At 48.1% G+C, this 27,972-nt stretch overlaps 1 protein-coding gene across 1 annotated transcript; it reads left to right on the top strand.

The window, feature by feature from the left end:
- Positions 1-354: 354 nt before the first annotated feature.
- VPS37B (VPS37B subunit of ESCRT-I) lies at positions 355-26,975 on the top strand. The gene is made up of 4 exons (XM_055323376.1): positions 355-509; positions 22,485-22,656; positions 24,090-24,172; positions 25,003-26,975. The coding sequence occupies exons 1-4, from the start codon at positions 399-401 to the stop codon at positions 25,498-25,500; spliced, it is 864 nt and encodes a 287-aa protein (XP_055179351.1). The 5' UTR covers positions 355-398; the 3' UTR covers positions 25,501-26,975.
- The last annotated feature ends 997 nt before the right edge of the window (positions 26,976-27,972 follow it).

The following is a 27,972-nucleotide window of genomic DNA, read 5'->3' as shown; positions in this document are numbered from 1 at the left end:
CTGCGGTAACTTCTTTCCCATTGCCTGCTTTCTTAGGATCTAGACCTATCTTTTCCTTGACGATAAACGCTTTCGTGTCATCACAACGTCTTCTGTGCCGCAGTGACGTCACTACTGCCTCTCGCGGCGTCACAAATCCATCCGCAGCAACTTTGCTTCCCCAAGAAGCCCCCGACCTTCCCGCGGCCAACCCCACTTCGCGACTCGCCCCACGCCCAGCCTGCTGCGTTACGCCCGCCCGCCCGCCCGCCCGCGCGGTGATGACGTCATGCCCCAGAGCTGGCGTCACGTCCCCCCCCGCCGGGGGCGGGCCGTGAGGGCGGTGCTTCCGGTTGGCGGAGCCTGGCGGCCGGGGCGGCGGCGGCGGCGGCGGCTGCGGCTGCGGCGGGGACGCGGGGATGGCGGGCGCCGGGAGCGAAGCCCGGTTTGCCGGGCTGTCGCTGATGCAGCTGAACGAGCTGCTGGAGGACGAGGGGCAGCTGACGGAGATGGTGCAGAAGATGGAGGAGGTGAGCCGGGCGGCGGCGGCGGCGGCGGCGGCGGGGGGGCCTCGCGGAGCGGCGTGCGGGCCGGGGCCGGGGCCGGCGGCGGCGGGCTGGAGGTGGCCCGAGGTGGGGCGGCCGCCGTGCCTCGAGTTGGGCTGAGGGCTCGAGCCGAGGGGACGGGGCTCGGGGGCTGAGCGCGTTCGAAGCGAGGCTTTGAGGCTCCGGGGCCGGGGATGAAGCCGGGCACGGGTACTTGGGGACCCAGGGGGCTGTGGCTGAGTCTGGTGGGACGAGGAGGGAATTAGGGGGACGGGACTGGCTTGGAGGAGGACAGGGAGTGACCAGAAGGAGGGGGCCGAGGGCTGGGTCTGGACAGAGGATGGGGGCTTGAGAAGAGGGTTGAGAGGCACAGGCGTACCGAGGCGGTCATGGGGTCTGCGAGTAGCTTTTCAGGGGCCAAGGGGACTAGCTGGATAGGAGTCTTAGGATTGCCCTTTCCAGGACGGGCTTGTGGGCCCGAGGCTCTGAAGCCGCGTGGGGCCGATAGTTCTGAGCTGGATTTAGGATTGGGCAGGGTCTCGGGTTGGGAGGCACGAGGCCGCAGATTCGAGGGGTCTGTGTATCTGAACGTTCCAGGGAGACTTGGAGGGGCCCCATGGAGCCATTTGGACGTGGCTCTGGAAGAGCCATCCTAGGGGGGTTTTCTCCTTGGTTTCGTGGGTGGGAGCAGGAATCCTTTTCTCCATAAAGTTGCCCCCTTCTGTGAAAGAAGGGAATGTGGGAATCTAGTGTGGTGGCTTTGCCCCACAATGTCCTACCCCGTTGGGGCCAGAGGAAGTTCCTGGAGCTGGGTTTTTTTTTTTTTTTTTTTTTTTTTTTTGAGAAGATAAAAGGGGTTAGGGACCTGACAGCACACCCCCCCACCCCCCACCCCACCCCCGGTAGTCAAGGTCCTGCCCAGCCTCTGGAAGGCATATGGCCACCCTGTTTCTGGTTATCTAACTGCATCTCTTGTGGCATGATTTGCTCTCCTGGGTAACCGACTTCACGCTTGGATTTGCACTGTTTACGTCTCTCCTTTTCCCAGGCTTTTTGGACTCTTTCCCTGAATGTCCCATCCTACAGGTCTGCGTCTCCTCCAGGCAGGTGGACCCAAGCTGATCCCAGCTCTCCCTAGCCCATTTACCACTCCTACTTCTTTGTCTCCAAGTCTGAGCCTTCCCACGCCTACAGGGCTGAGCCTCTCACCCTGAAGCCAGAGTGGGGGCTTTTGGCTTTCTTTCCGAAGAGGGATTGTTCAGCACTGAGCCAGCTTCCTTAAAAGGGGGCTTGTATGGAGGTTGCACATTCAAAATCACTGGAAAACCCTCAACAGATTATTGTCCTGAGCTACAGAGAGGCCACTGTAGTAAGATGGTATCAGTCTCTCCATTAATACACCCCTTGTATTCACGAGCTTTGTAACTTGGCACATAGAAAGAACGTTGCTCCGAGATGCAGTTTCCCTCATTTATGGTCTCCGTGTGGCACTTGCCATTTTAGAGAATAATAAGTGACAAAATCTGTCTTTCTTGACTGAAGGAGTTTCACGTCTCTAAAGAAATAAAATCTTTGCTTCGTTTCTCTGCTTTTCAGTTGCAGGGAGACCTTTTGTTGTATGTCAGCAGGCATCTTTCTAGTTTAATAATAAAATGACAGGTATATTTTTCTAGTGTGTAATACCAGGTTATTTTGCTCTGTGACTATTCTGTTTCACTAAGAACAGAATACTATATTGGTGTAGTTATATTGATTGTGTTCTACCTTAATAGAGATAAGCCGCCTTTTAGTGGAGTGGAAAGAGTCAAGTAATTCTCCCGATTCCAAGGCTGTTGGGGACAGCATCACTTGTTTCCTCTGCCCAAGAAAGGGAAGATTATTACATAAAGGGAAATGCAGTTAACCTAGCAGAACTTTTTTGATTGCCTTTTTTAGTAAAGGTGACCTTCCTGGGGATCCCTGGGTGGCTCAGTGGTTTAGCGCCTGCCTTTGGCCCAGGGCGCGATCCTGGAGTCCCGGGATCAAGTCCCTCATCGGGCTCCCGGTATGGAGCCTGCTTCTCCCTCTGCCTGTGTCTCTGCCTCTCTCTCTCTCTCTCTCTCTCTCTCTCTCTGTCCATCATGAATAAATAAATACAATATTAAAAAAAAAATGACCTTCCTACCAGAATATCCTATATATAGACTGAGGACTGACCCACTGCATTTGATTTGACCACGTAATTCAAGTTAACTTAGTCAACAGCAGTTTGTTCTTCAGGGTGTAGCACTTTTAAAACAAGGAAACGATCAAGAAAACCAAAATACTTTAGCCAAGTAGCTCATCTAGCTACAGTCACTTAGCAAATCCTGTTCCCCTTTTCACATGTGGCATGTTTCTGTAGGAACAAGAATAACATGAATAACTAAAATTTTGGCCATGGTACTTTGAGCTCTTAACATTATGCATTGGTTTATTTCCTGGTGGTTATGAGACACAGGAAAAAAAAATACTCTGTGAACTTTCCTCTCTTGAAAAAAGGGAACTTAGAGACTTTGGAATCATCTATTCCAGGTTGGACTTGGCTATTTCCCATGCCAGTTAATCCACTTCTCTGAGCATCTGTTGGAGAAGGCTAATATAATATTTCATGGATTATGTGAGATAGTGCATCTTAGCACTGCATGTAGTTAGTGCTCAATAAAGAGTAAATGCAGGGTTTTTTTTTAAGATTTTATTTATTTATTCATGAGATACACAGATAAAGGGGGGAAGGGGCAGAGACACAGGCAGAGGGAGAAGCAGGCTCCACACAGGGAGCCCAATGTGGGACTCGATCCCGGGACCCCAGGACCATGCCCTGGGCCAAAGGCAGGCGCCAAACCGCTGAGCCACCCAGGGATCGTCAGTAATTGCAGTTATTAATAATCATCTGGTTCGTTCTTTTTTAGAAGGGTTATTGACAGCCACTAATAGCACATCGTCCCAACAAGTTAATGGGGTCTTATTTCAAGAATGTTAGGTAAATTTTTATTTGCCATTAGCTTAAGAAACATTTTACTTTTCTATGGTCAAAATGATTATGTATCTCGGAAGGTCTAAGATGATACCATAAATGAAACAGGCCTTTTCGGGCATTGAATCTCTTAAACTGAACCAAAGGCTTTTTTTTTTTTTTCCCCTTTAATTGGCAGAAGGAAGTGTTTTAAATTGTAGAGTAAGACTTCTTTAAGCCTGAGGGGATATTTTGTGGCGACTGGAAAGCGTGGCTAGGTTTTGAAGGATTCACTGTTAGGTTTGAATATAGCTGTGCACTATACTTCACTTACATTGTTTTAATTGCGGTGTGTGAGCCTTAGTGCAGCTCAAGATTTTCGTGTAGGGGCTATAGATGGTCCCATTTTCAGTGCCTATGTGTTTATTTTTTCCTGTTCCTCCTGTCCATTATGCAGTTCCCTAAATGTACCATCCCTAGTGATCTTTGCTCTTTCCTTTCCTGTGGGCTGATGTTTGATATGCACACATTGTATTTTTATTTAAAGTTATTTTTACATGGCAATGGAATGTGCCCTTCTCTCTGTCCACATTAACCCCATTGGATTTATGGGACACTCCCTTAAAAGGAACTGTCGCTTAGGGGATAAGGCAGCTAAACCCCACCTCTTGGGTCATGTCTCCCAATGTGCTTTCTGAGGGGATGTGGTTTGGTTAGTGTTAACTAATAATTCCACCTAACTGAGGATTCAGATTCAGGGTCTGTGTTTCTTTGGCAAATGAAATCGCCCACATGCAAAAACGCTGAGGGTCTGAAAAAAGATTGTTTTGTGCAGAGTCTGGTCTGGAAGAAGCTGTTTCCCTAAGGCGTGTTCTGGTGTGATTTGTGTGGGGCTGCAAAGCTACTGCATGAATCATAATGGCTCATTGAAATGTACTGACCTTGCTTTAAACCCAGGGACTGTTTCCTCAACACGGCGCTGAGCACTGGTGGGACTGGTTTTTGGAAGTTAAGATTTAAACTCTTGGAGTGTCTGCTACTGGAGTTTGTTTCTGTTCACGTTGTGCAGTCATTGTGTATACAAAGGCTTCAACTTTTATGTTTGAATCTTCTCTTCTATGGACTTATTATAATAACTCAAGTAAAAAATTACTGTGACAGAATATTTTCTGAAATTAATTTTTTTTAAAGGAGGCGTTAAGGTTTGTGGAGGGGCGCCTGCGTGGCTCAGTTGGTTAATTATCTGCCTTCTGCTCAGATCAATGATCCCGGGGTCCTGGGATCAAGCCAGAGTCAGGCTCCCTGCTCCGAGGGAAGTCTGCTTCCCCTCTGAACCGCCCTCCCCCCAGCCTTGTGTGTGCGCGTACGCTCTCTCTCAAATAAAATCTTAAGAAAAAAGAAAAAGATTTTGTGGAAAGGGGTGCCTGGCTGGCTCAGTTGGCAGAGCATGCAACTCTTGATCTCCGGGTCGTGAGTTCAAACCACATGTTGGGTGTAAAGCTTAAAAAAAAAACAAAGATTTTGTGGAAAGAGCATAGCTAAGAGTTGTGGGACCTTATTTCAGCTAAACTCTCTGTGTTTCGGTTCCTCCACTGTAAAGTGAGGGTAGTAACCATGCAGGTTTTATGAGGCCCAATGTAATAGCAGGTGAAGGCAGTACTTGGCACAGAGGGGGCTTCCCCCTTGCGAGATTTTCAGAATTGTTTGGCTGGCTCTGGTGAAATCTGGTCACTTATGTAATTGCTCTCTACTTTTGCATAGATTAGAAGTGCAGTGGGTGTGGTATAGCATAGAACTGACTTTTGATACTGCCATGCGACCTTTGGCAAGTATTGTCTTTCCAAGTGGAGCTTCCTCATTGAAAATGAAGGGGATGACAACAGTAACCTACTTCATTGGGTTGGTTGGGTAGATTAAATGTGTCTGTCATGAATACATAAATAAAATCTTTTTTTAAAAAAAAGGATGGAAACATGAATAGGGCATAATCCCCATGTTATAATTTGGGGAAGAAGCCAAATATGCAGGCACTTAACAGTGCAAGGGAGAATAAGAGGTAGGGAGCTTTAGTTTGGGAAGATGAACGTTGAGGATGGAGGATGGTGGCTACCCAACAGTGGGGATATACTTAAAAGTGGCCTTTGAAAGTGGTTAAAATGATATATTTTATGGTATATTTTACCACAGTTTTTTAAAAAGAGAGACTAAGAAGAAGGGCCACAAGTGAATTGTAAATGACCTTGAAGGTCAAATGAAGAGGGGCACTCTGTCTAGAGTAGTTAGATTCCTAGTGCAAGAGATGGACTTGACAGGTGGGTAAGGTTTAAGAAAATGATCAAATATGATAATACTCCTGAGAGGGTATGGGATAATGTAAGGAACATCTGTGCACCTGCCACCCAGCTTAGGAAGTAAACACGGTCAATCCAGTGAAAAGCCCTCTTTGTGCTCCATCCTGAGACTGACACCCCACTCCACCCCCAGCCACTGTCCTGAATCAGATATTGATTTCTCTAAGTAGGGTTTTGGGAGAGAAACATGGGGAATCAGGAAGAAGTGACAGCAAGAGCAGAGGCCCAGAGCAGGAAAGCAAGCACAGGACAGACTTTGGTGAGTTACCATCTATCTACTTTAATCAGATCAGATCTGCCTGGGAGTAGGGAAATGATGGGGACGGAGGCCAGTGAGGGTGGAGTACCAGTGTGTGAGTGGAAGGCAGTTCATTTGGTTGCAGTGAGTTTCCACGACTGTTTGGAGCAGAAGGAGCGATATGATCAGAAGTACACTTTAGGAAGGTTAACGTGGCAGCAGAGTTCTGAACCTGCAGGAAGGTTCAGGAAAGGCCAAGGTGGAAGTGGAAGTTCAGGTAAGAAGAAACCAGTGTTGGAGGAAACCAGTGTTGAGGGGATTCCAACCTCACCAGCTTTGCCTGCCATGTGCTCCCTACCTCCTCAGTCACAGACACACAGTCCCTTAGCTTCTTTGTGTATGCCTTGTGTGGCACTTGGCACACATTTTGTAAGTCACATTTATTTCCATGTATCCCCTGGCTAGTCTGGGGGCTCCATTTTGTCATGTTCATCTTTGTGTCCCTGGCATGTGGGCGTTGCTGAGTGAGTGGAGCCAACTGGATGCAAGTGGAAATGAGTGAGAGTGGCAGGAGGGGAGAGTGGGCTCCCTGAGACTCTGCCAGCCTGAGAGTGAGGGGACAGGGAGGATAGATAGTTACATGGCACCTCCGGCAGCAGTTGGAAATACGGTTCTGAAGCTCAGAGGAACAGTCAGCTGAGATACAGATTTGGGGGTCAGCTTCCTTCAGGAAGAATATAAAAGTTTGAAAGGCTACCAGAAGTAATTAGTGGGCTGGGAGAAACACAGCGAGAAACGAGCCTGGTGTTTTACAGACCAGCTGACATCCTGTCATAGTGCTTGTACTGCCTCAGACCAGTCGAAAGAGGAACCTAGAAGTAGACTGAACTGTTTGGGCCTCATCTGTCAAGCAGAATTGATGTGCTCTTGAGCTAAGCCAATTTTGTTGTTTGTAGATGACCCTGACTCATGATGGTTCAATTTCACAACTGTTTGACTTGACAATGATGTGAAAGTGATATACCTTCAGTAGGAAGCATAGTTGGAATTTCTTTTTTTCGTACTTGGAATTTTTTTTAAATTTTTATTTATTATAGTCAGAGAGAGAGAGAGAGAGAGAGGCAGAGACACAGGCAGAGGGAGAAGCAGGCTCCATGCACCGGGAGCCCGATGTGGGATTCGATCCTGGGTCTCCAGGATCGCGCCCTGGGCCAAAGGCAGGCACCAAACCGCTGCGCCACCCAGGGATCCCCGTACTTGGAATTTTTAATTTGTTTTGTCCCGGGCTTGTGATCTGTGATCCCATTCTCTCCCATGATGCTGGGCAGCGGCCACAGTGCCCCGTCAGCCATGTGATCACCAGGGTCACAGATTGTACCTGCACCCACACGGCTGTTCTGTTTGTCACTGGCCGTGCATCCTCAGTAAATTACATGAGATAGTCAACACTTCATTATAAAATAGGCTTTGTGTTGGGGCAGCTCTTGTTCTCAGGGTCGTGAGTTCAAGCCCCATGTTGGGCATAGAGCATATTCACAATTAAATAAAATCTGTGGTAGATGATTTTGCCTAACTGGAGGCTCGTGCCTGTGCTCTGAGCCTGACTAAGGTGGGCCAGGCTAAGCTGTGGTGTTCACTAGATTAGGTGTATTAAATGCATTTTTGACTTAACGGTATTTTTTATGATGAATTTATCGGGATGAAACCCCATTGTAAGTTAAGGAAGATCTATGTTTGGCTTTTATCACACTATTTGTAGCAGAATGTTGCTGTGGCGAATATGCCAAGTACGCATTGCAGGGTTTTCTACAGTGACCTGTGTGTCAGCCACTGTTCACGGATGTAATCACTGACTCTCAGAACATGCTGAGGCAAGAGTTGGTTTATTTCCTCCCTCTGTTCTGTGAGTTTTTCAGATTCTATCATTATTAGGGAAAACTGTCTTACCTAGTGGGAAAAAGGCAGAGGAAAGTTCTTTGTAAAATTTTTCATAGAGAAGAATGAAAGTAGAGGTAGATGTAGCTTTGTTGTCATAGGTTATGTTGCAGTATGTCAAGAGAAAACTTTTAAGCATTTCTCTTGGAATTATGAGGAATATTATTCATTATTCTGCCAAAGAGTTGATGTGAAAAGCAGTTATTTGCATAGCTTGTTACATTACAACAGTGTCATAGTTGATGTTTCTTTCGAGTCATCTTTCATTCTCACCAAAGGTGGTGCCACCATGAGTGGCACCTCGAGGTTCTATTCCTATCCATTGCCCAGTGCCTGGGTTGGCAGAAGGACAGAGTAAGTGCTAATTAATGCTTGACATCAGACAGCAGCTTTCCTTAGTGTGAACACAGCTGAAGCCGAACAAGTTTATTCATTACTCAACCTTTATGAAGCACCCTGGAGATGAGAAGCCACTAAGCCACTTCATTTTCCTCTTTTAGGATTGAGCAGGTGTACAAAAGTCAGTTTTCACAAACATCGGATGTATGAAACAGTAGTGATGGGGACACTAGCGGGGGGTGGGGGGACGGGGAGGGGGACACCCAGCAGGCTTTTACAGGGGTGGGGGAGATCTGCAGAGAATGTTTCCTGAAGGAGATGACTCATGAGCTGTGCTTCAAAGGAAAAGTTGACCAGGTAATGAGGGAGAAGGGCTTCTAGGCATGGGGGTGGATAGCAGGAACAGACACAGAGGAAGAGCCTAAAGGGGTGTTCACAACAGTAATATTCCAGCCTTGCTGGAGGGACTGGGACAGGGCGAGGCAGAGGAAGAGGCCAGAGAAGCAGGAGAGACCAGATGGCTTGATCCTCTAGGGCAGAGGGAGCCACAGGAGTACTGCGGTCACATTTGGGACTTAAATGTTCAGATAACCCAGGGGGGTGGGAGGGTTGATTTGAGGGGATAAGACCAGAAAGCACGGAGATGAGCTAGAAGGCTGAAAGATGGTTGATAACAAAGGCCTTTGGAGGCAGCCAAAGTCACTGAGTTACACGCCAGGTCCTTGGAGTCTTGTTTTGTACCCAATTCAAATAGGAACACCCTTGATCATATGGTTTGTCTGTCAGTGGCAGATGTTTGAAGGGTATCGGGAAAAACTAACAGAGCCTGTAACACCATCAGGAAATAAAAGAGGAGGCAAAAGTTATAAAAAGCCTCAGAAAAAATGTAAGGTCAGTTCTTAAGCATGGTGGTTAAAGATGGGATTTGGGTCGCTAGGAAACCCTGGGCACCGTTACCCTTCCTGTCAGTTCCCTCATCTTTACAATGAGAGCGTTGGGCAGCCCGGGTGGCTCAGCGGTTTAGCGCCGCCTTCAGCCCAGGGTGTGATCCTGGAGACCCAGAATCGAGTCCCACGTCGGGCTCCCTGCATGGAGCCTGCTTCTCCCTTGGCCTGTGTCTCTGCCTCTCTCTCCCTCTCTGTCTCATGAATAAAATAAATACAATCTTAAAAAAAAAAAAAGTAAATGAGCGCATTATAACAGCAGCCTTACTAGTCGAGTTGTTATAGGAACGTGATGATGTTTGTAAGGTGATGAGCATGGTGCCGTGCCAGTATGAAGTGCCCAGTAGACGTGGCAGTTTTAATAAGGTACTGGGGCTGTTTGGTTCAGGGTAGTGTTTCCGTTAGCTGTGCTTGGGGTCCTAATTCTGTGGATGTCAGTGGTGGTTATATTAAAAGGAGTTCCATGGTAAAGAAATTCGGGAAATCAGTGCTAAAAAGGTTTTTGTTTTGCTTTGCTTTGTTTGGTTCTTAACTGTTAGGGTGTGTGATGCAGCTTCAGAGGGACAGACATTGCAGCATTTCCCAAACTTACTTGATCATGGAGCTCTTGGGACTGCTTCCCTGGAGCATGCTTTGGCAACTGCTTATTTAGGGGATAAATGTGCCATCTGCTTCCACTCCCCGTGGGTACTTCTGTTTCACACATGGTACCGTAGTTACTTGATGTTCAGTGGTGCCAGCTCTGTGTCCTCAATGGCTGGCCTGCTTTCACATACTCTGTTAAAGAACACAGGGAGTATATGGTATTTTATTTTATTTGTTTTGAGTAGTATTTCAAATTTCTGATTCTAACTGATCAAATCTTTAAAAATATTTGTTTTTATTATAGAAATAAAAAAATTTAAAAATACAGAACATTTTGAAGAAGAAACACATAGTCACATGTAATACTACCACCCAGAGAGAAATACTGTTGTTGTGGATTTTTTTTCCTGTTCCCCCCCCCCCACTCAGGATCATTTTGTATAGTTTTTTGCTGTGTGTATGTGTGTGCTCATGCACTCATGTGTTTTAACTTAAACCCTGGGCATTTTCTCTCTTTTTTTTTTTTCTTTTTTCTCTGTTAAGTACCCAGTGTGGGGCTTAAGATTTTTAAAAATGTATTTATTCATGAGACAGAGAGTCAGAGACGGGGGGGGGGGGGGGGGGGGGGGGGAGGGCGGGGGGGGGGGGTAGGTAACGGGGACAGGGTGGAGAGAGAGTCAGTCAGAGACACAGGCAGAGGAAGAAGCAGGCTCCAGGCAGTCAGGCAGTGAACCTGACATAGGATAGGATCACGCTCTGGGCTGAAGGCGGTGCCAAACCACTGAGCCACTGGGGCTGCCCTACTTGTTTGTTTTTTTAAGATTTTTATTAAAAAAACAACACAAAAAAGGATTTTTATTTATTTGAGAGAGAGAGTGATCCCAGGACCCTGGCATCATGACCTGAGCTGAAGTCAAGATGCTTAACCTACCGAGCCACCAAGGTGCCCCTATGACAGTGTTTTTAATAGCTGCCTGATCCTTTATCATGTGAATATGTCCTAATTTATGTGACCATTTCCTTATTATTGGATATTTAGATGCTTTTTTTCTGCTATCTTATATTGTTTGGTTTTTTTTTTTTTTGCTATCTTATATTGTGATTAATATCTTTGACCATAAATCTGTTAAAATATCAATTTTTAAAAAATGAGTCTTAAGTAGGTAGGTGTTTTTAGTTAGAACATCAAATTCCCTACATCAGGTAAAATTGCAGGTATTTTTTAATGAAATTTAAGTATAATAATTTTGAGGTAACTGATTCTTCTTTGACTAATCTCTTTATCTTGTACTAAAAAAAATCCCACTATTAGAATAGCATTTTCTCATACTGAATAAAAGATGATAATTTTAGTCATGTGAGAGTAAGTTTTATCCACTAAACTTAATTCTTGAGTCAGGTGTTTGGAAAGTTTGTGTCATGATATATTTTAAACGTAAAAGCAAAATTGTCAAAAGCTGTAATCTTAATACAGGTAACCCAAGATTCATCTGGTTAGGCATTTTCTTATTTGCACCTGTGTAAAGACTAGCCCAGAAGATTCTCATACATGCATTTCTTGTAAATTGAGGTTAAAAGGAAATAGAGAAGAGGAAAAAAACCCTTCAGGTCTTACTAAACAAATTATTACTTTGGTGGTCTGTCCTGGCTAGAAACTGCTAATAAGAAAAGCAGAATTTAGAGATTCTGTCTTCCATAGGCTCTTTCTTTTGGGGAAGGAAGGAGTATTCTGGATTTAAATTTATGGTAGAAGTTATTAATTGACCTCCTTCCACTTAACTAGAGTGTTAAAGTAATTGGTGTTTCCCACCATCATATATAGTGATTGATCGATGCCCCCCATGATCATGATCAGGTATCTGGATGTTTCTGCTCCCACTCTGCAGTTGGATACTTATTGAGAGTTGAGGACCTGTTTGTTCTGGTTTTCTTACACTAATTAACTTATTTCATTAAATACTGTGGCAACTGATGAGCCATGAATGAAATGACAAGGTGAGAAAAGGAGCTGAGTGCTTTGGAAAGAGTTAATAAATAGAGGGCTGTGCACTAGAAACAAACTTGCTAGCAAATTAGGTGTGGACCAGGCTGCAAGAAAATGGAAGAATTTCAGGATTCTGCACTCATCTTGCTTGTCCAGTCTTTAAACCCTCCACATCCACAGATGTGGTCTGAATGATGAACTTCTGGAACTCAAGCTAATGTACCCTTTCTCTAGGGAAAGACCTTTGCCTTACATGAAGAAATGGACAGATGTATGTTTTTAAAATTTTGTGTGTTTATTGATTTATGGCTTTAACCAAACTGCTCAGCTAACCAGCAGCTAATTGGTTCTGATAACATGGAGTGAAGGCCTCTCAATGGCTTCCCTGGCTCACCTGCCAAGATTGATTCGGTAGGACCAAGGGTGACAAGCCCCTTGCCCTTAGGAGACTAGGGGCAAAGGCAGTTAATATTTTCATCAGTTTGGATGTTCTTGTCCTGCCTTCTGTTCTTCCCTCCCTCTGCCCAGAATACTCAGGAATTAAAAGGTTGTGATACTAGGAAAGGAACATTTTGTAGCATGTGACAAGTTATCAGAACTGGTCACACCTATTATTATATTTCTTTATTATTGACATCATTATCTACATAAGTCCAGGAAGTAGGGAGATCATCCCCCCACCCCTGTGAATGTTAGGAAGTAAATCTTTGAGGGAAACAAAAGCACCCTGGTATGTTGAACCTGCCAGAACTAGAAAGTTATCTTTTTTTTTTTTTTTTTTTCTAGAAAGCTATCTAATTGTGTTTCCCTGAGACCATTTAATTCTTCTCTGGGACTAGTCCATTTATTTTCAAACCTAGCTTTTTGCATTTCTATGGTTAGTTGCATGGAGTAACATTAATTTTAAGATGGAAGTCAGTTTCGTTTGGAAGGGATCATTCTAGTCTGCGTCCCATTGCCTATTAGTTTTTCTTCCTTTCCTTTTCCTTTTCCTTCTTCTTAAAGATTTTATTCATTTATTCATGAAAGACACTCAGAGAGAGGCAGAGGGAGAAGCAGGCTCCTCGCAGGGAGCCCAATGCTGGACTGGATCCCCATACCCAGAATCATGCCCTGAACTGAAGGCAGACACTCAACCACTGAGCCACCCAGATGTCCCTGCCTATTAGTTTCTGAAGATAGTAAGTTTAATCTCAACAAGGATTTTGACATCTTCAATCAAAAATAACAGTCTTTATTAATCTGATATGCTGTCTCTGTTGAGTGGATTGTTTTGGTGGAATGTTAGATAAGCAGCTGGTAAATTTTCTCTCCTGAGTAGGCTGTAGCCTTGGAGATGGTTTCACACAACCCACGAGGTGGTTGTATTTTAGGACAGTTTCATAATGTTCTACAGTTCTTTCACTGTAGTTTTGAGTTTTCAGATCTTTAATTTTGTTAACATGTTAACCAGTCCAACTCTGCAACCGTTAATTTTTTTTTTAAGATTTTATTTATTCATGAGAGACACACACAGAGAGGCAGAGATAAAGGCAGAGTGGGAAGCAGGCTCCAAGCAGGGAGCCCAATGTGGGATTTGATCCCGGGACTCCAGAATCACACCCTGGGCCGAAGGCAGGCGCTTAACCGCTGAGCCACCCAGGGATCTCCTGCAACCGTTAAGTTATTTCATTTTTGTATTGAATGAAGCCACGTTTGCAGCACACCTCGGGGATATTGTGGCCTTGGATTACAGGCTCCACTGAAAGCCTGAGTTTACTTGGAAGACTGGAGAGAGAGGAGCTTGTCACTGGCAAGGTCTTCACTGAATGGAAGATGAATAGGCTTTTTAATAACCTAACCTTTAACAGTAAAGCCTACACTCAAATTGCATATGACCTTGGTGATATTTACCCTGAGATTAATCTGTGAGCTAGATCAAGTGTAGTACAATAAAAGGAGAGATTAACCTGACTGCATGTATGCCAACCTTTTGGTCACCTGATCCATAAGCTTGCTGTATTTAGAGTCTTAATGCAACCTAATGTTTTCTAGTGGTAGGAAAGTACAAAAGCTAAGATTTATTTTATTCCTCATCTTTGTATTATGGATAGTTCTCAATTTAATTTTATTTGGAGAGGAAAAATATAAAAATTAAAACGAATTTTCCACCAAAAGGAGCGAGTATTTTTCTTTTTTTTTTTTTTTAAGATTTTATTTATTTATTCATAGAGACAGAGAGAGAGAGAGAGGCAGAGAGAGAAGCAAGTTCCATGCAGAGAGCCCGATGCGGGACTCGATCCAGGGTCTCCAGGATCATGCCCTGGGCTGCAGGCGGCGCTAAACCGCTGTGCCACCAGGGCTGCCCAGGAGCGAGTATTTCTTCAAGAAGGGCTGGTCCAGATCGGGGCAGCAAATGTACTACACGTGGGTCTGGGACACCTTGCCCTCCTAGAGAACAGGGAAGCTGTCCAGCCCTGGGGATGTCAGCTTGAAGTGTCTCCAACTGGCCATGGGTAGTTTGAGCATCAGGAAGATGACTAACTGCAATTGATTGAAAAAAAAAAAAAAGCCAGATCCATTACTTAATAATGATGCCACCCCCGCCAAAGCTTATTATTCATTATCAGAGGTTACTTGATCTTAACTCGGTCTTCTAAAAGTTGGTCTGAGGTGCCAGCACTGGGTGGGTAGTGTTGTAGGAACAGTTATCCTGTTTTTCCTATGTAAAGGATTTCAGATGGTCAACCAAATGAGGCAGAAGCTCATTACAGGAGGAACTGAAGCCAACACATGCAGAAGTTGAAATTAGAGAGGTATTGTTAATTTTAATAAGTGTGACCATGGCATTATAGTTGTAAAGCTCTTCCCCATTAAAGATACATACTAAAGTTGAAGGCGAAATGATAGGATGCCTGAAATTTGCTTTAAAATACTTGAAGAGGGACTCCTGGGTGGCTCAGCAGTTGAACCTTTGGCTCAGGTCGTGATCCCAAAGTCCCAAGATCGAGTCCTGCATCGGGCTCCCCACATAGAGCCTGCTTCTCCCACTGCCTGTGTCTGTGCTCCTCCCTCTGTGTCTCTCATGAATAAATAAATAAAATCTTAAAAAAAACACTTGAAAAAGTATCCGGGAGTATCTCAATGAAGCAGAATGGGCAAATGTCACTAATTGTCAAACCCTGGACAAGGTCCATAAACTCGTTATACGTCTCTCCCAACTTTTCTCTTTGTGTTTGAAAATATCCTCAATAGGGATCCCTGGGTGGCGCAGTGGTTTGACACCTGCCTTTGGCCCAGGGCGCGATCCTGGAGACCCGGGATCGAATCCCACATCGGGCTCCCGGTGCGTGGAGCCTGCTTCTCCCTCTGCCTGTGTCTCTGCCTCTCTCTCTCTCTCTCTCTCTCTCTCTCTCTCTCTCTGTGACTATCATAAATTAAAAAAATATATATATATATCCTCAATAAAAATGTAAGTAAAAGATATAAATGGAAATTTAGATGAGTCCTGGAACCTGAAAATAGAGAAATGAGAGTAGATCGGTTCTACGCAGTGGATGGCAGATGCTGTGGCGTCATGCAGGGCATAATCCGCATGGCAGATGTATGGTTTGGAAATGCACTTTGGAGACAGAATATCCTGACACTTAACCTCACGGCTCTGCAGTTACTTACTGGCATTTGAGACTCTGCTGATCTCTTAAACCTCCCTGAGATTGTATTTCTTTCTGGGTAAAATGGGGGTGAAATCTGTCTCCCCTTCACCGAGAGGATGAAGTGCATGAAGAGAAAGTGACACAATGCCAGGCATGCAGTAAGTGCTCAATAAATTTTAGCAAATACTGTTGAAACATGTAGGGTGCTGACAGAAGTGAAATTTTCACATCACCAGTAACTTAAGTCTTTAAGTTCATATCTATTTGGATTTCTGTCGTTGTTGATCTTTTTCTCTCTTGAGCCATTTATTTGAAGAGCAAATGCAGTCTGTGTTCAGGACTGCAATGTGAAGGGCCTGAGGCCCCCTGGAGTTGGGCAGCATGATGCTCACAGGGCCTGCCTACATTCAGGGTTGTGAGGACACTCTTTTGGTTATTGTCTCCCCAGAATTTAGCAACAAAAGTGCTTTATTAGTATTTCTTGAATGAATGAATGAATGAATGAATGAATGAACGAATGAACCAACCAACCAAACGCTGTGTTGGAGCATCTCGTGGCTGTTAGGCACTATACTCGAGGTACTGAAGTTTGTGAGTGTTTTTTTTTTTTAAAGATTTTATTTATTTATTCACGAGAAACAGCGAGAGAGAGAGAGAGAGAGAGAGAGAGAGAGAGAGACAGAGACAGAGACAGAGACACAGGCCAAGGGAGAAGCAGGCTCCATGTAGGGAGCCTGACGTGGGACTCCATCCCAGGTCTCCAGGATCAGGCCCCAGGCTGAAGGCGGTGCTAAACCGCTGAGCCACCTGGGCTGCCCTTGTGAGTGTTTTTTAAAACAGATGTGTAGATTGTAGTGGCTTCAAGGCTGTCTGATCGTACCATTCTGACCTGCCTTCCCAGTGGAGAAGGCTGAATGTCAGCCGCGGGGGAAGGTGTTATGTGAAGCCCGCCTCATGTATAATGTGTCTCCGTGTGTGTTCTGTGTCATCTGTCTCTCTGCGGTGACAGAGCGTCTTACTTCAGAGCAATTACTGTCGTAATCTTAAGATTCTCTTCTCACATTCACTTCCAGACCACTGTACACTGTAGAAGTGTCTGGTTTGGAAAATCTCCACTACAAGCTCAAACCTCTGACCCTGCACTGGCTGGCAGAGTACAGGCAGTCTCCCATCCCTGTGCCTCTCGTTTGTGACCATTGCATGTGTCAACCAGAGGGGAGTTTATTTTTTTAATTTTTAAAAATTTTATTTATTTATTCATGAGAGACCCAGAGCAGAGAGAGAGAGGCAGAGACATAGACAGAGGGAGAAATAGGCTCCTTGCAAGGAGCCCAATGTGAGACTCCATCCCCGGACTGAGATCACGCCCTGGGCCAGAGGCAGACGCTTATCAGCTGAGCCACCCAGGCATCCCCAGAGGGGAGTTTATATCTACCATACTTCCTGGCCCAAATTAAGAAATCCTGGCATGCATTTGAGGTAGCATGTGCATGCTATGAGAACTTCGTGTATTAATGTAAGCATCGTAAGAGATAAGGGGTCTTCACATTTCTGCCTGGACAAGCATGTAAAAAATACTTTTTCTTCTCCGTGTGTGTTTGTGGTCAATGGTCCTTTATATTTTTTATTAAAACATAGTTGACCAGTAGTGTCATATTAGTTTCAGGTGAACTGCGTAGTGATTTGACAATTGTGTAGATGATTTAGTGGCTACCATGATAAGTGTAGTCCATCTGTCACCTTCCCACGTTGTTACAATATTATTGACATATATGACATATATGTTCGCTATGCTGTGCTCTTCATCTCCATGACTTACTTTATAACTGGAAGTTTGTACCTCCTAATCCCCTTCACCCATGTCACCCTTTTTTGAAACGGCTTGTTTTTCTAGAGCCTCTGCTTTTCTGGTTCTAATACTAACAGGTTGTATTAAATTAAAAAATAATACTCTTTCTGTAAACTTATACATGCTTGTAGTGGATCAAGCACTACAGGTGTACAAGAAGAAAGAAGATATATTATTCAGAGGTAAGCAGAACTGTAGAAATGGGGTCCTGCTCTATGTGCTACAGTCCTGCGTCTCATTTTTTTTTTTTTTATGAGCAGAAAAAGAAACTGAAGTGGAGTGCATATTTAAAAATGTTTCCTTACCACAGCAAGGCTATTTCCTAAAAGGATTTCTTTCTTTTTTTTCTTTCTAAAGATTTATTTATTTATTTATTCCTGAGAGACACACAGAGAGAGGGCAGAGACATAGGCAGGGTGAGAAGCAGGCTCCCTGCAGGGAGCCCAGTGCAGGACTTGATCCTAGGACCCTGGGATCACGACCTCAGGCAAAGGCAGATGCTCAGCTACTGAACCACCCAGGTGTCCCTTGAGAGGATTTCTCTGTGGCTGAGCAAAAGGATAATGAGAACCATTAAGAAGTTGGCAACAGGGTTTTCAATTTCATGTATCTGTTGGCCCTTGACTGGCTTCTAAACCATGGTGGCCCCTGCAGGCATTTTCAGAGTCATGGCATGGATTCAGTCATAGACACCAAGGCGGGAGTTGGTCTTAAGGGAGGTGGAGAGCCGGGCACATGTCACCCAGAGTGGCTTCCACTTGGACCTTGCCCAGTGCGCCATCCCCACGCAGAGGGCCCCAAGGCCTGTTCTGGCCAGCTCTCCTTTGCTTTGCAAATCATAGAACAAGACTGACTCTTTCCTCCCCATTTCTAATTGGAGCAATGGAAAGGAATATTATGGAGGAAAGAGTCTTTTTCTGCACTTAATGCAGCATCCCAGGTAAGTTCTGAGGCTCATGGGAGTGTTGGGATCGCTTTATCAGAAGCCTGAGGAGCTGCTCCCTACCTCTGTACACTGTCCTGGCTGTGGTCCCCCAGAGAGTGCTGCGGGTGTGCTCTGGGTGACTACTTAGAACTTACCAGTATTCACTTACGGAAAAACATCTGAATACCCAAAGGATATAAAAAATTGCAGACTGCTTTTGATGGCGGTCTGTTGTAGTTGTATTTGGCTCTTTTGCTGGCTGGCGGCTTAAGCCAGCCTTTATGCATCCTGTGCAAACAGACCACCCTTCTAGCCTGTGATGCTTTGTGCTGCTCTCTTCTAGGAGTTTCTGTGACCTGATTTAGACCCTACAAGAATAAGATTTCTTTTGTAGATGTGTTTTATGCTGCGACTGGAGTGGTGGTGCCTGGGTCCCCTCCTGGAGAATCTGGCTGTCCCAGGGTTGGTCCGAGTAGTGGGTTCAAACCAGCACCCCTTCCCCTTCAGGTGATTCTCAGATCTGGCCGCAGTGGAGCCGCACAGCTGAAGGACAGGCCGTCCTCTAGCAGCACACTGCAGTTATGCACTTCAGGATGCCAGCACCTTTCGAGGGGTCCCTATGGAGATCTTGCTTTTGGAATTAGTCTTAGATCCAATGTGAGACCCGCTTCCCCCTCTCTGCCACCAGGAGTCTTGGTCTCAAAGGACTTTTTTCAAGGGAGCCTGTTTACGTAAGAGATTCGGGGCATTTATTGCTTGACGTACACAGCTATCCCCCTCCCCCTACACACATTATGTGATCCATCTTATTTGCTGGACTTGGCCTCAAGTGACTGGCTTTTGGCGGGTGGGGAAGGATCTCTGGTTCAGTCAGCAGATCCTTACCAAGTGGCTGACAGGCGCTAGGTACTTGCACACCAAGATCCTGCCTGTGTTTGTATTCCGGTTGGGGGGGACCATGAGCAGGGAAGACACAGATGCTGGGGCTCCACCGCAGGAAGGAACCTGTGGGAAGAACAGACCTGAGCTCCAGAGGCAGTGGAGGGAAGGACTAGGGGTGCTTTCAGACATTCCCTGGTGGGCAGGTGGGGACCAGGTCACCTGATGCCCCAGCGATCAGGATATGCTAAGGTCTGTTCCATTTATGACAACTGAGCTTATGTGCCCATAGGAGTGCTCCTCTTCCTCTTAGTGCTCTGGGCCTAACTCAGGGCCTGGCAAATAATAGTTGCCCAGTAAATGTTTATTGAACAAAGACTTAAGCTTGAACCAGAAGGCTGGGGTGCAGGGAGGTGGGGCCTGACTGGCCTTGAGCACCTTCCCCTTCTCAGCCTGCAGATGAGACTGGTGGGGGGTGGAGGGTATAAAGAAACTCATCAGCAGTTTGTTGACTTATAATTAAACTTTAAATCTTGAAGTTGTAGATTCGCAGTGGCTGTAAGAAATAACAGAGATCCTGTGTGTCCCTCACCCACTCCCCACCCCATGGGAACCCCTTGGGAACCCTCCCAGCCAGGACAGTGACCCAGGTCAGAATAGGGGAGAGCGGAGCACCCCGTCCCAGTGTCCCTTCCCCAACCGCTCACCTGTCTCCGTTTCCGGGGCTCTGTCATTTCAGTAGTGTTGTATACCCTGAATCCTCGAGTGTGACCCTTTGGCCTGGCTTTTTTCACTGCATAATTCCCTGGAGTCTCACTCAAGTTGCCATGAATGTCAGACTTTGTTCTTTTTTTAAGACTGAGAGGTGTTCCCTGGCGTGGATGCGGTGCACTTGGTTCAGCTCTCCACCACTGAGCTGCGTGGCTTCAGGTTTTTGGCTGTTACAAATAAAGCCACATTGAACGTTCATGGACAGGGTTTTGCGTTTCCCCAGGGTGAATGCCCAGTGTTGTGCCCAAGATTGTGAATCCGAGAAACCACCAAGGAGCCGACACCGATGCAAGCGCACGAGGGTTTATTTGCAAGCTCGAGCTTGGGTCCAAGTGTACCCGACACAGCGGAGCAGGGACTTGGACCCCGAAGTGGGTTACAGCTGGGTTTTTATGGGCTGGTCTAGGGGATTTTCAGAAGGGGCGGAGGAATTTCTCAAGTTCTGTTTACGTTTTGATATGGGGCTTTCAAGGGCATTGAGCTCTGTTCTTATTCTAATAGGGGCTTCCTGCCCTTGGCTTGGGCTCTGTTCTTATTCTAATATGGGACTTTGTACCGTGGGCATGGGCTCTGTTGTCTTTCTGATATGGGATTACCTGCCAGGGACATTGAGGACATTCTGCAGTTTTTCCCATAAAGTTCAGCTCTTATTCACAGGGGCCTAAGATAGCTGTACTTGCGCTAACGCTAAACTTGAGGAGGAATGGCCTTGATTTTTCTCGGCCTCTACACCCAGGAGGACATTTCTGGATCGCATGGTAGTTGCATGTTTATTTTTATATTTTTTAAAGATTTTATTTATTTCTTCATGATAGACCCAGAGAAGCAGAGACACAGGGAGAGGGAGAAGCAGGCTCCCTGCATGGTGCCTGATGTGGGACTCGATCCGGATCCTGGGATCACACCCTGAGCCAAAGGCAGATGCTCAACCACTGAGCCACCCAGGCGTCCCTGCATGTTTAGTTTTAAAAGAAATTGCTGAGCTGTGTTCCCAAGTGGCCAAAGTTTTATGTTTGTTTGTTAAGCCATTTGAAAGAACAAACAATGGAAGGAAAGACTCTTGTGCAGGAGCTCAGGATACAATGCACAGGGCGGGGGAGCTGCTGTGGTGGGGGAAAAGAGGGGTGAGGGAGGCCCTTCTGGAACTCTGCACTGCCAGGAACCCTGCTTGAATGAGGGCCCTAGATTCTCCCTGCCAGCTAAAAGCAGCAAGAGAGAGTATTTCTGCTGCACTAATTTTGTAGTGTTGAGCTAGAGGCTCATTTTTCTATCTTCATTTAAATCCTTAATTTAAATTCCATTTTAAGGAATTGAATCTTTGGGGTCCTGTGCTGAGCTCCTAGATGCCAAAGACACAGACCATGTGTCTGCTGTAGGGAGCCCCCAGCCTGGGGGCCAGGGCTGCTGCTTTGTTCTCTGACTTCACGAAGGCGTGCATGTGAGTGGTGCACGTATGCAGTGGGTGCACAGGTACATGGGTGCAGTGGGTGTGTGCATGGAGTGGATGCAAGCTGTGCTGGGAGTTGGGCTGGCGTCCTGGGTGGGTGTGGCCAGAGCAGAGGCAGTGCAGTGGGAAATCTGCACCCAGACTCTCGAGAGGAGGAAGGAAGTCGTGGCAAAAATAGCCTAGGTGGGGTGGCAGCAAATATCAAGGGAAAGACTAACAGGACAGGACTGTGCGCTGTGGAAACTTCAGGTCCAGACAGTGAGGTTGCTGTGGGCAGGCTGTGATAGTGGGGGACTGTCACTAGCCAGTAGGGATGGTGTCTCATCTATTTGGGTTTTGGGATTTTGTTTAAACATAGCTTTGCTGAGTTTCATTAGGAATTCCTTACCTTGTCTTCAGACCTTCCATTTCCCCCCTCATCCTTGTGGTCTGGGCCCCAGGGCTTCTCTCCCAAACAACCCCTGGGGGGCAGATAAGCCCCTGGGCCCCAGTTTGGGTCTGGAGCTTGGAGTCCCGCCTTCCCCCTCAGCCACAGAGGAGCCGGAGGTGGGCGTGAGAGAGCGAGCAAGGTCACTGTAAACGGAATTCATTCCCAGGGGGTGTCAGGCTTTTGTGTTTGATCTCTAAGCCTTATGATTGAGCCAGAATTGACACCCTGCCAACTGGTCCTCTGCTGTTAAAAGTGATTCTTTAACTTCCTGTGGAGCAGCAGAAACTGGTTTTGAACAAATCTAGCCCTAAATCTTTACAGCTGTTGATTCCTGCCAGCACAATGGCAGCAGTAAGGGATACCAGCCACAGCGCAGCTATCGAAGCAGAGACTTGACAGGTCACAAGACAAAGCCTGTCTGCAGATTGTTAGAAAGGAAGTGGCTTTGCTTTTTAAGAACAGGGAGCTGTGTCCAACCTAGAAACCCAGAGGGGCTGGAGACTGGCTGAGAGTGGCCCGCAGGTGGTCCTAGCTTGGGACCAGCCCAAACAGAAGCAGATGTGGCCAGCACATGTGGCGATGGGGCAGCTCCCAGGGCAGGGCACAGGGACCTGGGGGGGGGGGGGGTCTGCAATCTAACACTTGTTGGTTCTCATCATCCTTGCTCCTTGCAGACGCAGAACGTTCAGCTTAACAAGGAAATGACACTCGCCAGCAACCGGAGCCTGGCAGAAGGAAACCTTCTGTACCAGCCCCAACTGGATGCCCTGAAAGCACGTTTGACCCAAAAATACCAGGAACTCCAGGTTCTCTTTGAAGCCTATCAGATAAAGAAGACCAAGTTAGGTAACTTTTTCTGGGTGATCCTTCAATAATAGAGTTGAGGGAAGGCACATTTTCAAGCTGTTAGGCTATCAGGAAAGAAGCATTGTGATGGAAAAATTGCAGATTGAGACACGGAGTAATGCCACAAAGAAAAATTTTATATACAGGATCATTTTAGCTATTTAGCAAAGAAACTTGGCCACTTTTTAAACAAAATTTCCTCTTCTCTAAACAGCCTAGGAAAAGGTAATTTTCTGAATCATGATATTTAAATCTTCTCCTATGTAGTTAAGGCCTTGGGGTTAGTCCTGAGAAATATTCCTCACGGGGACATTTCATCTTAACATCACACTTAGTCATTACGAAGAGCTGGAGGAAATGAGCATGGAGTCCTGAGTGCTCTGGGTGGCTTTCAAGGGAGCTGTGGTGAAGAAAAGGTTAAAAGCTCTGTCCCTCAGTGAGGCTGGGGAGAGTCCCTGTTGGGGAGGTCTGATACCCGGTGGGGGTGGGGGGGTCTCCCTCTCTGCCTCTGCATCACTGCAGTAAGAGCTCTCAGCCAGGCAGCCCAGCCAGAGTTATTCCCTTGGAGGGAGGGTGGAAATTGTAATGTAAAGTGGTAAAAATCACCTTGGGAAAGGTTGTTGAGCAAAACCTACCTGAACGACACTTGTGCTCACTCTGTGATTCAGCTGGTCCACTCTGGGCGTGCTTGCGTCTGCCCACGGACAGGCCCCAGAATGTTCACAGTAGCTTTGTTTGTAACAGCTGGATTTGGAAACCATCGAAATGTCTGTGTACATAAAGATGGGTTAGTAAGTTCTGGTCTCTATACAATGGACATTGAAAAGAAACGAGGGCATCTCAGAGACACAGTGTGGAGTGAAAGGAGCCAGCAAAGAGCACACCCTCTGTGATGTGCTCATGTGACGTCCTGAACCAGGCAGGACTGGGTATCGGGGGAGTCTCTGGGAGCCGGCCTAGGGAGCCTCTGCACATGTTCTGTATCCTGATATGGGGAGGGGGTTGGGGTTTATACATTTGTAAAGATTTAGGTCATTGGCTTAAGTTACATCTATTTATGTAAATTATCACTCAGAAATATGAAGAAAAAAAAAGAAATATGAAGGAAATCTACGTGGGCTGGTTTGTGTTGGGTGACAGCCCTCTGTAGAGCCCATGGCAACATGGGGTGTGGGACACATAGTGCCACCCTGAGTTTGTCCTGTGTATGCCTTCCTCTCTTGGATTTTAAGGCCTTGACTTTCAGCTTCCTGGAAAGCCAGCTCTCAGGTGTGACTCTCCCATTACCTTTCCAGTTAAAGCGCCTTTTCTTTGAAAGGAGGGTGACTAGGAGTCTGGGGGAGCGTGTCGCTCTGAGGGGCTGGAGCTCTCAGTGGTTTCTGAGTGTGTGTCCAGATGCCCCCTTCTCTTATCACGCCTATGGCTTCTTGCAGATAAGCAGTCTAGCAGCGCTTCCTTGGAGACCCTGCTGGCACTTCTTCAGGCAGAAGGGGCCAAGATTGAGGAAGACACTGAGGTAAAGACAGCGACATGGGCGCAGTGCCCCAGAGCACAGTTATCAGGGTAGGGGCCACTTTGGGCAGCCAGAAGGCCAGTTTTCCAGAGCCCGAGGGCCACACCTCCCAGGCCAGGTGGCTCTGGTGGGTCTGGTCCTCAAGCAAGGGGTGTGCACTGGACTGAGAGTCTGCACGGCCCCAAGGCAGCCAACTTAGGGTCTGCTCTGAAGCCACGGGCTGGGCAGAGCCTGTAAGAGGTGGCCTGCTGAGCACTCAAGGTTTGAGCCTCACAAAGCAGGTAAGGCCATGAGTCAAGGTCTGAAGTTGTGCAGACGTAGCAAATTGAGGTGGGTGGCGTGTTGCCACTCTATACCAGTGGTTGAATTCATCCCGGGCTTGGGTAGGGGCATGAGCACGGCTCTCCTGCTGACCCGGTCTCAGGGCCTGTCAGGGTGCAGCCAGTGGAAGGAAGGAAACGGACTCCAGCTGGCTTGGTGAGAGGGTGGCAAGTGGCTACAGTGGTTTCCTCTGGGCCTCAAAGCCCGGCCGCTCAGGGCTACCGAGAGACTCCCTTCCGCTCAGGCAGGCCCCCTTAAGGCCTGCTGCCTTGTCAAGCTTATGGGGTGCAGCGAGTGGTCATGACCATCTGTCCCTTTCTCTGCCAGGGGTTGGTGGGGGTGGGGAGCTCCTCCGAGGTCAGCCAGGGTCTACAGTGTTGCACGTGGGATAAGTGGGGCATGGGTGGGTGATAGAAGGAAACTGGGTGTGGCCGCTCTCTGGGTGGTGAAGGGAGCTTCCTTCCCTAAGAGCTGACCTGTCCCTGTCATCAGCTTTGTCCTGCTTCTTTCAGAACATGGCTGAGAAGTTTCTCGATGGAGAGCTTCCTCTGGATTCCTTCATCGATGTCTATCAAAGCCAGCGGAAACTGGCCCACACACGAAGAGTGAAAATCGAGAAGCTCCAGGAGCTGGTGCTGAAGGGGCAGAGACTCCCGCAGGCCTCGGCGCCAGCCCCGCTGCTGCCCAGGGTGCCCGAGCCAGCCCCTGCAGCCCCCCTGCCCTACCCTACCTCAGAGGCCAGTGGGCCCCCCTCCGTGCTACCTCGGCGCATCCCCCCGCCACCGCCCCCGGTGCCTGCAGGACGTTTGGCCACGCCATTTACCACCGCCATGGCCTCAGGACCCACCCTTCCCTACCCAGGATCACAGTGCCCTCCTCTGCCCCCCCGCACGGGCCTGCCCCCCCAGCAAGGATTCTCTGCACAGTTCATGTCTCCATACCCACCTGCTCTTCCCCAGAGACCCCCGCCCCGGCTGCCTCCACACCAGCCAGGCTTCATCCTCCAGTGAGCCGCCTCCATCCTCCTGGGAGGCTGTGCTGCACCTGCTGGCCAGGGCTCTGCACGCACAGGCTGCGAGGACCAGGGCGCCGGTGCCTTGGGGCAGCACATCCATTTGATTTTAGAACTGTAGGTCAGCGGTAAGTAGACCTAGAACCCAGGTTTGGCCCCAGGGGCTTGTGTGTGCGAGGCTTCAGCCTGGCATCTCCACGGTCGCACTGGTGTATGTGTTCAGTATGATCCCTAAGTCTTGTAGTGTTGATGGACTCCTAAGTTTGGGGGAAGAGTGTGTCCTTCCCCCCCACCCCCAGTCTCATTTAGAAGTGTGGTCCTTCCTTTGCAGCTTTGTTTAACGAGCATGCTCCATCGTTTCCACTTTGTTAGCAAAAGACAGTGCTGTGTGGCCTAGCCCACCACTATCTCTGGTCAAGGTTGGTCAGGGGACCAGCCTGGAAGGTGCTTCCTGAATCTGTGGACAGGGGGTGCCCATCACCCCTCCCCCCACATCTGGATGCTTCGAAGCCCCTGTGGAGTTTGCACTGGGCCCACCGCCAGGTCCAGAGGCTGGGCAAGTTGCAGCCAGGGGGGCAGAGATGGGTCTGAGCTGGACTTTGCACAGCAGAGGGTGTCCCAGCTCCTTCCCCCACTCTCTCTTGCCTGGACCAGCCCCCGAGCCTTTCTACAAAGAACTACTCCAATATTTTTACTACGTCTGTAATGTTCCTATTTTATATTGGCAAAGAACTTTTTGGACACAGGATCATTCAGGGAAACTTTATAAAAATGCACATAGTATTTGGAGCAGATTGAAGTACAGAAGTGAATGCAATTTCCTTTTTTACAAGCAGTGTGTGGTCACACCTGTGGGGGCCTGTGCTGTGCCTTAGTTTCCCCTGGTGCCAGTGAGGGTGCAGCCCCGGCTCTCCTGCAGGCCCCCAGGCTGGGAGGGGTAGCTCTCGTGAGCAGCTTTACGTTCCCAGGGCGGGGCTTGTCTGTGTTCATGAAGTTGCCAAGCGGAAGCAGCCTGGCGTCCCCGCGTCTTCGTAGCCAATTCTCTCTTCCCCTGACGGGGCCTCGGGGCAGAAGTGGGACAGCAGGACTCCAGCAGCATCTCAGCTTGGAGGCGGCCAGCAGCAGGATCAGCAGAGGGTGCCAACACCGCTCTTCCTGGCCCTCTGGGGTCTCACCTGCCCAGGTGCCAGAATTCAGGCAGAGCTCCACCAGGGTCGGCCCCAGCAGGCCGGGAGCGAGGCCGCCTCCCGGCCCGGGCTCCTTTGCAGGGGGCCAGCTGCTGCTCTGCCCAGCAGGTGCGCCCGCTCCTCCCTGATCCCTCTGCTGCCTGCCCTCCTGGTGGGTGCTGCCCCGGGGCGCAGCCAGACCATGTGGGGAAGGGGCTGCCGGGCTGGCTGCGTGGCTCTGCAGGGCCAGGCCTGAGCCGGGGTTGTAAAGCTGTAGGACCCTTTTTAATAAATAGAGAAACAACAATGGTCCTGTCATTTATTTACCTGGGGATGGTCATGGTGTGTCTGGTTTTAGATTCTCAGTGGTCAGAGGTTCCTGAGGGAAGCTGTGTGTCCGTTAAAAAGCCACCCAAGTTGGCCGAAGTGTCTGCCTTCACCTGGCACTAGTAGCTTAAAAGGCTGTTTACCAGGTTCTCCTGGACATGACTGAAGGGCAGAAGGGCATACGCTACCGCCCTGTGTGAGGCGGCGGCCACAGGGCGGCCGGTGCCCTCTGGGCTCAGCGTCTCCCTAGCCCAGCCCACGGCCTAGTCCATGGACTGCGCCGCTCCTGGAAAGTCAGAAGTGAATGGGTGACATTTTGTTCCGGAGCGGGGACCCCCCAGAGGCAGTAGTCCCAGGGGGAGTTTGTGCTGCTTCCCTCTCGAAGCTGGGGAAGGACCTGCCACCCCCCGACCCCCCCACCCCCGGCTGAGGGCAGGGGCCTTGCTCACTGCGCAGTGGGAACAGCCCTGTGGACGCTCTGGTGCACGCTGGCCCGGGAGGAAGGCAAACGCTTTTCTTAGAATCTGAGATAGTTTCTCTTTCTCCAGCAGCTGCTGAGGAAGTTTCCAAATTTGTAGCCTGCCGTGGGGACACGCGCTAGACTGGGCTGCGCTAGCCTTGTCTGGTCCTCGCCTCTGGGAGGGTCCGGAGGCACTGGGGGGCGGGGGTGTGGAGATCAGACCAGGGGCTTCTCGGTTGGGGCTTCCAGTTAAAGGTTTGCTCACTGAGGACTTATGTCAAACAGGCTAACGTTTCTTTGGATCAAGTGAGTGTAGTCAACTCCTGCCAATTTTCACTGGTTTGTATTGGGTGGAGCCAATGATCTGCTTTAACGGCTTCTCTGAAGCTGTTTGCCCTTACAAAGGAGAACCAGACACCAGCTCCTCCATTCCCCCCTTTACGGAGTTGACAAAGCACCGACAACCCCGCACTCTGACAACCCCACGCACGCCCCCCAACCAGCCTGGAGGGCGGCG

Source organism: Nyctereutes procyonoides, unplaced genomic scaffold (assembly GCF_905146905.1).
Source record: "Nyctereutes procyonoides isolate TBG_1078 unplaced genomic scaffold, NYPRO_anot_genome, whole genome shotgun sequence".
Taxonomy (NCBI): domain Eukaryota; kingdom Metazoa; phylum Chordata; class Mammalia; order Carnivora; family Canidae; genus Nyctereutes; species Nyctereutes procyonoides.
This window is presented reverse-complemented; position numbering and strand designations above follow the sequence as displayed.